This window comes from Drosophila mojavensis, unplaced genomic scaffold (genome assembly GCF_018153725.1).
Source record: "Drosophila mojavensis isolate 15081-1352.22 unplaced genomic scaffold, ASM1815372v1 contig_136, whole genome shotgun sequence".
Lineage (NCBI taxonomy): Eukaryota > Metazoa > Arthropoda > Insecta > Diptera > Drosophilidae > Drosophila > Drosophila mojavensis.
The window spans coordinates 13,606,050-13,616,155 of record NW_025318667.1 but is presented as its reverse complement, the minus strand read 5'-3'; the positions used below and the strand labels follow the sequence as shown (position 1 = coordinate 13,616,155).

Here is a 10,106-nt window from a genome sequence, read left to right as displayed (position 1 = left end):
GGCGGCATTTCTCTTACACATGTCAATATTAGATTTACGATTTTGGGCGAAAGTTAAATGGGTTAAAGCCAAGCGCGCTGATGGGGGCGCTGACAATGATGAGCCATGGTGAAGCATGAACAGCCGTAGCTAAAGATGATGACGGGATGGTGGAATGGGGAATGGGGGAAGGGGAAGGGCATTTAGGGCACTTGTGCATCGGTTGCAATTCACAACATATTTCGCTTAAACAAATTATTATTAATAATGAAACAAAGCCGCTCAGCTCAGTCGCCATGTCAACCCAGTGGGCAGTGGGCAGTGGGCAGTGGGCGTGGCCTGTTCGCTCTGCTTACTGCATGAATCCAAAAAATACAAATATTAAAATTGAAACCAAGTTTGATTAATCCCACAAAAGTTATTGAAAATAAAAATAAAAATAAAATACGCCAATAAATTCTGTTGCCGTGCAAAAATTTTAATTTAATTAATGCGAAAAGGGCTCAAAGAAACCGTTAGCTCGTGCACATTGTGTTGGCCCAGTTAACAACATGAAACATTTCGTTCAATTAAATTGGAGTGGCTGAAAATCGCATTAGCACGAGGTGTGCTCGACTAGCCAAATACCCTAAATTGTGAAAAGAAAATAAAAAACGAATACACTGAATTGTTAAAAAACATTTCAGACTTCTAATGCACTCACACACACGGGCGCACATATGTATGCACACATGCAAAGGCACACACACAGCTGCATACACACACCCACATACTGGCATCAACAGAATCATGCATTCACACACACACACACACCTACGCATACGCCTACATATGAGCTTACGTGCATCCACACACACACACAGACACACACCCACGCACAAACTCAGTTTAGCTTTATTATTTACTCAAGTTCTGGATGCAAACAATTCATGAAATGTACAAATCTCTAATTATATTTTTTTTTTATGTGCAATCCAGCGAGCTATACAAATTAAAAAATATCGATAATAATCGATATTTCGGTCTGCTTTTCTAAACTGAAATTAAATTTATTAGAAAAACTTTTTAAATTTTATTCACTAAAAACGATAGAATAGTGTAATTAAGTTAAATAAAAAAAAAAAAAATCAGTTCTATATATAAACTTTTATCGATTGGCAGCAACTCACTCACAAAATTCCTCAACACAGGCAGAAATAATGAGAGATGGACGAACAAGATCAGATTAGGCTCAGCTGGTATCTTATTCCAAAATATACAACCTTAGGCGGGTCTGTCAGGCCACATTCAGCATGTGACATACATTAGCACCAAACCATTATACCCTTTTGAAACGTTTTAAATAAATACAGGGTATGGCAAGTCAGCATGAACTAAAAATCTTAATAAAGGAAAAAACATGTAAGGTAACAATATAAGTTTTTATTATAGAAAGAGAGAGAAAGAGGGAAAGAGATAGAGATCGGAATAGAGAGAGAGAGAGAGAGAGTGAGCGAGAGAGAGAGTGAGCGAGAGAGAAATAATATAAATAGTAAATCATTAATGGATTCTCCCTTTACATAACAATAAAAAAAAAAAGGATTATTCAGTTGTTTAAATAACCATTTTTAAACTTACAAACCAACTTTTAATGTTTTAAAAGACTAAAATACGTATTAATAAAAATTAAAATGAATTAAAATAAATTTTAATATATCACAGTCAAGAAATTTAAAAGCTTCAAATATTTGGACGTTTCATACCATTTTATACAATTTATGTTAGAAACTAGAAAATCACCTTTTTTATTCAAGTTTCGCACCTTCCAGGAATAAGAAAACCGAATTTCAATTCAATTCTAAAGCGCCATCTACATGTGAGCAGTGCAATTCGTTTAGCCGGCGCATTGCCAACCATTGCAAACTATTGCAGACGCACAACTATCGCATGGCTCCGATCGATGATCAGAGCAACGCTGCTCAAAGCCACTAAAACATATGTGCGTGTTTTGTTTTTGGCGCGCATTTCTCACACTGTTGTGCGTGCGTTGTGTGTGTGGCGCGCGTAAACGAAGAGGCGAGAGAGTTGGGAGCGGCAACTGCGTTTGCAATTAACACATAAATAGATAAACATCGACAACAAGTGTGCCAGGATGCCAGCCGGCGCAGTGAAAACACCAAACACGGCCCGCGCGAAAGATGCAAGTGCAACCAAGTCCGCGGATCGCAATGGCAGCACCGGGAGCGGCGGCAAGAAATTCGTGCAGACGCGTTTGCCCTTTAAGTTGATAGCGCCGCTGGCGAAGGGCGGCGCAGCAGATGCAGCGGCGACAAAGACAGCGGCGTCCACCTCGTCGGCTGTCGAACTGGACTTGGACCTGGAGGAGGCGGAGCCGCGCGCTGAGCCGCGCAAGCGCAAGTTGTCCTATGGCAGCGAGTCGCCGCCGGAGACGGAGCAGCTGCGTCGCTCCAACAGCAAAGAGAATATGCAGCTGTTCGCTGCGGCCACTGCGACCTACAAGAAGCCCAAGACAACGGAGGCCAATGCCGACGATGTCATCGAGCTGGATGACGATGAGGGCGAGGACAACGACAACGACAACGACAACAACAACGACGAGAAGAAGGACAACGCCAAGAAAGAAGAAGATAAGCAGGCAAATGGCAACGTTAAGGAGAAGAAGTTGAAGGAGAAGCCAACAGGTGGCGCCACTCACACGCCCATTCAAATCAAGCTGCCGTTGGGCAACAAGCGAGTCAAGCGTCGCAAATCCCTAAAGAAATCGGAGGCAGCGGAGCAATCGCCCCAGCCGAAGCTGGGGTCAAGCGCTGAGCGCAGCGACTCCAGCGATGACATCGAGGCCATAGCCGAGAGCCTCAATCCACAGAAAAAAGCCAAGGTGATTGAAGTGGAGTCGATGGCATCGCCCAAGACGTCGAAAACATCCAAGCCGAATGAAGCCAAGGCGGATGAAAAGGCCAAGGCAAACGCTGGAGTCCAAGTGAAAGCTTCGACAGCGAGTGAAAAGTCCAAGAAGGAAGGCAAATCCAAGAAGCAAGCGGAGGTAGAGCCGAAAGCAGTTGAGGATGAGGATGTGGTGCTGCTGGATAGCAGCGCTGAGCTTGAGGCTGAGGAGGCTGAACCGGAAGCTGAAGCTGAAGCCGTGGTGGAGCAGCGCAGCGCCGACATGGACGTGGACGTGGACACAGACACGCTGATCACATCGCCGGAGAAGGAGCAGAACACGAAACAGGAGCAGTCATCGGAGACGGAGAAAGAGACGGAAGAGGAGGGCAAGTCGGCTAGCGCTGCGCCCGTCGTGGCGGAGAAGCTGCCAAATCTGACGCCCAAGCAGCAGCGGCTGATGGAGCAGCGGCGAAAGGCGCGCGAGGAGAAGGAGCGCAAGCTGCAGGAGGAGCGGCGCCTCAAGCAGCTGGAGAAGGAGCAGCGCGAGCAGCAGCGGAAGGCCGAGCGCGACTTGAAGGAGGAGCAGCGGCGCAAAGAGCGCGAGGACAAGGAGGAGGCGCGCCGCAAGGAGCGCGAAGAGAAGGAGCGCAAGCGTCAGGCCGAGAACGAGGAGAAGGAGCGCAAACGGCAGGCCGAGAACGAGGAGAAGCGCAAGCGCAACGAGGCCAAGGAGGAGATACAGCGCAAGAAGGACGAGGAGCGGCGCCGCAAGGAGCAGGAGAAGGAGGAGGCGGAGCTGAAGAAGAAACGCGCCGCCGCCACATTCAGCAAATTCTTTGTGCCCAAGCAGCCGAGGCAGTCCATCAGCGGCTCGCTGGAGCACGAGCAGAACAGCAGCGACTGCGATCCCAGCCACGTGGGCAACCAGCAGCTCGCCTTCCGGCCCTTCCAGGTGAAGGACGACATGATCGTGGCCCCCGTCACACGCACCACACTTGCCGCCGACACGCGCCAGCTGCTGGACACGCTCTTCCATGTGCCGGACGACGGCGACGAGGATGGGCAGGATCTCAACGAGAGCATTGGGCGCACCAAGCGTCCCACACGCGCCCATCTCTATCTGAACGAACTGAGCCAGGGCAAGCGCAAGCCGCTGGCCAGCAAGCGGGACGCGCGGCTGCAGCGGTGCGCCAAGGACGAGGAGGATGACGACGACGTCCAGGTGGTCGGTAAGTACTGCGAAGCGATGCCCTTGGACGGCTCCACTATTATCATCTCTGCATCGCTTCCAGATGACCTGGTCAATGCGGTGGGCACGCCCATTGTGGTGGAGCGGCCGAAGCAGGTGCCATGGATGCGGGCCAAGTATTTGCACTTTGCGGACAATCGTCGCCCGCCCTACTACGGCACCTGGCGCAAGCGCAGCCAAGTGATCACCGCCCGCCGCCCACTGGGACAGGATAAGGTGCGCCATAGATTCCATAACTCAATGTGCATCCATAGCTTAAATCTTTGTATTCCCATATGACAGGCTTACTTCGACTACGAGGTGGACTCGGACTGCGAGTGGGAGGAGGAGGAGCCCGGGGAGTCGCTGAGCGCCAGCGAGGATGAGAAGGAGCGCGAGTCCGAGGAGGAGTCGGAGGAGGAGTACAACGAATGGTTTGTGCCCCATGGCCATCTCAGCGACGAGGAGCTGCAGAACGATGGCGAGCTGGAGGATGGCAATACACGCGAGGCGCAGAAGGCCAAGCTACAGGTGCTGCAGCAGGAGTTCGCCCAGGAGATGAAGAAGCAGACCAAAAAGATCAAGCCCCGCCTGCTGGGGCCCGTCTGGCTGGACGAGGACGGCAACAAGTCGCAGCTGTGCCCGGCTGTCTTCATCCAGACCATCGATATGTACGGCTGCTGGCAGCTGCAGCCGCTGACGCTGGAGCCGCCGCAGGAGTCCGGCGAGGAGGAGGAGCCCTTGGAGGAGGCCAAGGCGAAGCCAGCCACACTGCAGCTGGACGAGCAGCTGCTGCAGCAGCTGGTCCGGCTTATACACGGCAACAGCAACGCCAAAATGTTCCTCATCGCCGAGTACCTGGAGTATCTGAAGACCCAGATTACGCCGGAGTCCCAAACGATGCTGCCCTCAAAGACGATGCTGCGCGAGAAGTTCGATGAGCTGGCCACCTGGAAGCCCGTCGAGAAATCGGTTGGCGCCGAGGCAAAGAAGTCGAAGAAGCCCAAGAAGCGCCTCTGCTGGGTGGTCGCGGCTGAAACGCTGCACAGATTCCACCTGGACGAGCTGACGCTGCAAAATCAATGGAACTACACGCTCACGCCCAAGGTCAGCAAGGCGGACACCTCCTTGCCAGAGGCGTCGCTTGCCGTTGAGGCGGCTGATGCGCCTGGCACACCCAAGACAGACGTCGACAAAGCGGGCAAGGCCAAGGACTCGGCGGCCAGCACGCCCACCGCATCCACAGGCACACCATCGACAGCCGCCACAAGAGCCTCGAGCGTCAAGAAACGCGTCAATCTGCTCATGTCCGTGCCGCGCGATCAGCAGTTCCATGCGGCCACCAAGAACGCGCTCATCAGCCAGTATCTGCGCAAGAGCGACGACCCGCCCACCAAGCAGAAGCCATCGCCAGCTCCGCCGCCAGGCGGCTGCAGGGACGATGTTGTTCTGCTCTCCGACTAGTCGGCGAATGATATACGACCTTGTCGCGCCTAGCATCTAAGTTTCTCTAGCCGTAGTGTTCACTGTACCAGCCGAGTGTGTCGTACTGTACTTTGATAGTCCGGCAATCCAAGTAACGCAATATCCATCCACTTGCCTTGCTCTGTACTATCGTGATCCAAAATCACGCCACTCCGGCGGAATATTTATGAATAAACAATTTTTGTTTCGCCCAATTATAATTTTTACTGCAAATAAATATTTATATTTATATGCAATGAGGAAAAGAAACTCTTTTAAAATAACAAATTTTAAATGTATCAGAAATACGAAATAAATAAGAATCTAATAATTCAGAATTTGTTTACAATCTGGCACTATATATTACCTTCATATATGTATGACTAAATACTATATAGTATAGTATATCATATAGATTTTATGGAGAATCTACAATTTCAGAGGATAATTTCAATCTTGAATAATTATTGTTGTACACGAGTATATATATTTATATATCGTATAAATAGTAATTTAATTTTCACTCGGTGTCTTATCTAGGGAACATGAGTTAACTTTGGCATGAGTAGAGCCAGTCAAAAATATGAAATATAATAGATCGATTTCATTATTAGATTTCTTTCATAAAAGCATTGAACCTATCTAATAGAGAAAATCCAGAGTATGAGTTTGTTAAAAGGTAACTGACAGAACGAGGCGTGGCAAAACCTATATAGCATATACATAAATATTATTTTTATTGTGGTGAATATCTTTTCGTATCAATTCGTTCAAGAACGTGTTCTCGAGCATCGCGAGCTGGCAAAGTCTAATTATGAGGCAAACAACAATTGTTAGGCCAGAGGCGCAGCTCGCCAAAGCGATAAGCGTGTGATTTGTTCGGAAAGAGTTGACTGGCTGGTTTCGCTTCCCAGTCGATCAGAAAACAACAAACGGCGCAGGCGCCTAGCGCTAGCCAGTCAGAAGTGAGGTCTGGAGAAGAGCAGCAGCACCAGTAGCAGCAGCAGCAGTAGCAGCGGCAGAAGAAGAAAGTGAACGCCAGAAAAACGAAAAACGAGGAGAAAATGCCAAACGCTTTGTTGTTGTTCCTACTGGGCCTCGCGATGGCGACACCTAGCGGCGCTGCGGGTAAACTACAAAATTTCACTTTCACAAAAATCCCATTTGTTAAAAGTCCCATTTGAACATTTAGTATAAATTGTATACCTTCTCATCAATAGCGGCTCCGCCTGCCATTCGACCACAGTCACAGCGCGGCATCATCTTTCCCAAGGAAACCTTCGACGAATGCTTTCTGGATGGGGAGCAGAAGATGCCAGGTAGCTGCAAACTGCTGCAGGATTGCCCCGCTGCCCTAAAGCAAGCAATGCCACAGACCTGTTACTTTGTCAAATTCGATCAGTATGTGTGCTGTGCCTCCAACTCTAGCCAACCTGACGATGATTCACAGGTGGCGCCAACAACACTAAAGCCGCCCGTAAAACGGAAGAGCGGTAAAGGTTTGTAGGGCAGATATGCAACCATAATCAGTTGCTAACAGTCGTTGATTCGTCTCTTACAGTTTGCGAGGAATTTAACTTCTTCGTCGCCTCCGTTGTGGGTGGCCGTCTGACCAAACACCGAGAGTTTCCCTTTATGGCCGCCCTCGGCTGGCGCTCCAACTTCGATCAAAGCATTTACTATCGCTGTGGCGGCAGTCTCATAGCGCCCAATTTCGTGCTCACAGCGGCGCACTGCATCGACTTTGGCGGACAGAGGCCCGTAATAGTGCGACTAGGCGGCGATAATCTGACCGTTAGCACGGATGCAGTTCCACACGATCATCGAATCCGTCGTATATTTATCCATCCCGGCTACAACGAGAATACCGCCTACAATGATATTGCGCTGCTTGAGCTGGAAGAGCACGTGCCACCCAGTCTACGTCCCGTCTGTCTCTGGCAGGATGCGAAGTTGGCCAAGAAGGATCTGATTGCCGTTGGCTACGGGCAGATAAGCTTTGCGGGTCTCTCCTCGTCGCAGTTGCTCAAGGTGGATCTACAGCACATCAGCAACGACCAGTGCCGAGAATACTACTCACGCGAACAACTACCCAAGGGCCTGGCTGCCAGCCAAGTGTGTGCCGGCGACTTGAGCGGCAAGGCTGACACCTGCCAGGGTGACTCCGGTGGGCCGCTGGTCATGAGGCTTGATGACAGTACATGGTATCTGGTGGGCATCACGTCGTTGGGCCAGGGCTGTGCCATCGGCCCGCCCAGCATCTATACGCGCGTGTCCAGCTATCTGGACTGGATCGAGAGCATTATCTGGCCCCAGCCCGAGGATCAGACAGTGGATCCCACGTTCGATCTGCGCATATCCTTCTGAGAGCTGAGTGCCGGGAAATCACAGCTCTCGCTTGGGAACGGCCCACACTCATTCAATAAGCGGGAATATACCGCTGATTCATCTATTTTCAAACGTTACTCAAGCGGCAAGTCTGTGCTTCACCGATCAATCAATTGGAGCATGGAATCTTAATTTAATTGTCGACTGTCTTCATTAAATATATTTATTTTGTATTTATTTTCCAATTTTTTATTGAGTTTTCATTACTTGTAAATGTTAATTCATTCAAAAAATGCGAATTAATTTTTAACTATGTTTGTTTTTATTATTCATGTCTTATATACATACATATATATAGTGTATATATTATTATGGGAAACACTCGGGGTGTGCTTTCCAGAGTATCTTTCTGCATATCTTTATGAAGCATACTTTTAGATGCCATCCATATAGATATACCCAAAGTATGCTGCACGCAAAACCGAGAAAGTAGGTAACGATTATACTTGATGTGAAATTCGAATCTTGAATAATTTAATAACAAATTGGTATAGATTAATATAAAGAAATTGATATGCAACTATTTTTAGTCTGCTCCATGATCTCATTTAATTAATATAATATAGTTTAATTGACATTCCGTTTTATTCATATGGAAATTGTATATTCGATGAATCGGCGCTTATTAAATATGGAAAGTTTTTGAATAGATACACCCACACCCACATACACCCACACACACATATATATATATATATATATATATATATATATATATATATATATATATATATATATAGAAATGTTTAACAAATGAAATTGTAACGAAAACAAGGAGTGCTCCTGATCCAGTCCAAATAGCTGGACACGCGCGTATAGATGCTGGGCGGGCCGATGGCACAGCCCTGGCCCAACGACGTGATGCCCACCAGATACCATGTATTGTCATCAAGCCTCATGACCAGCGGCCCACCGAAGTCACCCTGGCAGGTGTCCGCCTTGCCGCTCAAGTCGCTGGCACACACTTGGCTGGCAGCCAGGCCCTTGGGTAGTTGTTCGCGTGAGTAGTATTCTCGGCACTGGTCGTTGCTGATGTGCTGTAGATCCACCTTGAGCAACTGCGACGAGGAGAGACCCGCAAAGCTTATCTGCCCGTAGCCAACGGCAATCAGATCCTTCTTGGCCAACTTCGCATCCTGCCAGAGACAGACGGGACGTAGACTGGGTGGCACGTGCTCTTCCAGCTCAAGCAGCGCAATATCATTGTAGGCGGTATTCTCGTTGTAGCCGGGATGGATAAATATACGACGGATTCGATGATCGTGTGGAACTGCATCCGTGCTAACGGTCAGATTATCGCCGCCTAGTCGCACTATTACGGGCCTCTGTCCGCCAAAGTCGATGCAGTGCGCCGCTGTGAGCACGAAATTGGGCGCTATGAGACTGCCGCCACAGCGATAGTAAATGCTTTGATCGAAGTTGGAGCGCCAGCCGAGGGCGGCCATAAAGGGAAACTCTCGGTGTTTGGTCAGACGGCCACCCACAACGGAGGCGACGAAGAAGTTAAATTCCTCGCAAACTGTAAGAGACGAATCAACGACTGTTAGCAACTGATTATGGTTGCATATCTGCCCTACAAACCTTTACCGCTCTTCCGTTTTACGGGCGGCTTTAGTGTTGTTGGCGCCACCTGTGAGTCATCGTCAGGTTGGCTAGAGTTGGAGGCACAGCACACATACTGATCGAATTTGACAAAGTAACAGGTCTTGGGCATTGCTTCCTTTAGGGCAGCGGAACAATCCTGCAGCGGTTTACAAGTTCCTGGAATCTTCTGTTCTTCATCCAGAAAGCATTCGTCGAAGGTTTCCTTGGGAAAGATGATGTTGCGCTGCGATTGCGGGCGACAAATTATAGGCTGAGCAACTATCAATGAAATTATGTATTCATATTAAATCGAATTTTAAGCGAAGATCAATTTGTAGATACCCGTAGCGCAACCAGGTGGCGTCATCGCGAAGCCCAAAAGGAGTAATAATGAAGATTTTAGCATTTCCTCCAAGTTTTTCCGGCGATCTCTGCTACTACTGCACTGTTGCAGCTCTTAATTCTGACTGGCTAATTTTTAGCACTTTTCTCGGCTCCAGCCGAGAGAAACCGTCTTTGAACAAATCACACGCTCAGCACTTTTCCGAGCTGCGTCTCTGGCTTGAAAATAAACTGC

At 48.6% G+C, this 10,106-nt stretch overlaps 3 protein-coding genes across 3 annotated transcripts; 2 read left to right on the top strand and 1 right to left on the bottom strand.

Annotated features, from left to right (window-relative positions):
- Positions 1 to 1,980: 1,980 nt before the first annotated feature.
- LOC6583781 (chromatin assembly factor 1 subunit A) lies at positions 1,981 to 5,772 on the top strand. The gene is made up of 3 exons (XM_002009410.4): positions 1,981 to 4,094; positions 4,158 to 4,330; positions 4,397 to 5,772. The coding sequence occupies exons 1-3, from the start codon at positions 2,111 to 2,113 to the stop codon at positions 5,555 to 5,557; spliced, it is 3,318 nt and encodes a 1,105-aa protein (XP_002009446.1). The 5' UTR covers positions 1,981 to 2,110; the 3' UTR covers positions 5,558 to 5,772.
- Positions 5,773 to 6,426: 654 nt separating this feature from the next.
- Positions 6,427 to 8,195, top strand: LOC6583780 (serine protease snake). Its single transcript, XM_002009409.4, has 3 exons — positions 6,427 to 6,685; positions 6,778 to 7,056; positions 7,119 to 8,195. The coding sequence occupies exons 1-3, from the start codon at positions 6,622 to 6,624 to the stop codon at positions 7,922 to 7,924; spliced, it is 1,149 nt and encodes a 382-aa protein (XP_002009445.3). The 5' UTR covers positions 6,427 to 6,621; the 3' UTR covers positions 7,925 to 8,195.
- Positions 8,196 to 8,691: 496 nt separating this feature from the next.
- On the bottom strand, positions 8,692 to 9,990 carry LOC6583779 (serine protease snake). The gene is made up of 3 exons (XM_002009408.4): positions 9,872 to 9,990; positions 9,527 to 9,808; positions 8,692 to 9,464 (listed from the first exon to the last, which is right to left on the bottom strand). Exons 1-3 carry the CDS (start codon positions 9,933 to 9,935, stop codon positions 8,692 to 8,694), a joined length of 1,119 nt encoding a protein of 372 aa, XP_002009444.2. The 5' UTR covers positions 9,936 to 9,990.
- Between the last annotated feature and the right edge of the window lie 116 nt (positions 9,991 to 10,106).

Excerpts from the sequence above, each read along its gene's own strand:
- LOC6583781 (XM_002009410.4), top strand. The coding sequence starts at position 2,111 with ATGCCAGCCGGCGCAGTGAAAACACCAAACACGGCCCGCGCGAAAGAT. Across the intron at positions 4,095-4,157 it reads CGACGACGTCCAGGTGGTCG|ATGACCTGGTCAATGCGGTG; the intron begins GTAAGTACTGCG and ends CATCGCTTCCAG. Across the intron at positions 4,331-4,396 it reads GCCCACTGGGACAGGATAAG|GCTTACTTCGACTACGAGGT; the intron begins GTGCGCCATAGA and ends CCCATATGACAG.
- LOC6583780 (XM_002009409.4), top strand. The coding sequence starts at position 6,622 with ATGCCAAACGCTTTGTTGTTGTTCCTACTGGGCCTCGCGATGGCGACA. Across the intron at positions 6,686-6,777 it reads GACACCTAGCGGCGCTGCGG|CGGCTCCGCCTGCCATTCGA; the intron begins GTAAACTACAAA and ends TCTCATCAATAG. Across the intron at positions 7,057-7,118 it reads AAAACGGAAGAGCGGTAAAG|TTTGCGAGGAATTTAACTTC; the intron begins GTTTGTAGGGCA and ends CGTCTCTTACAG.
- LOC6583779 (XM_002009408.4), bottom strand. The coding sequence starts at position 9,935 with ATGCTAAAATCTTCATTATTACTCCTTTTGGGCTTCGCGATGACGCCA. Across the intron at positions 9,809-9,871 it reads GCCACCTGGTTGCGCTACGG|TTGCTCAGCCTATAATTTGT; the intron begins GTATCTACAAAT and ends TTTCATTGATAG. Across the intron at positions 9,465-9,526 it reads AAAACGGAAGAGCGGTAAAG|TTTGCGAGGAATTTAACTTC; the intron begins GTTTGTAGGGCA and ends CGTCTCTTACAG.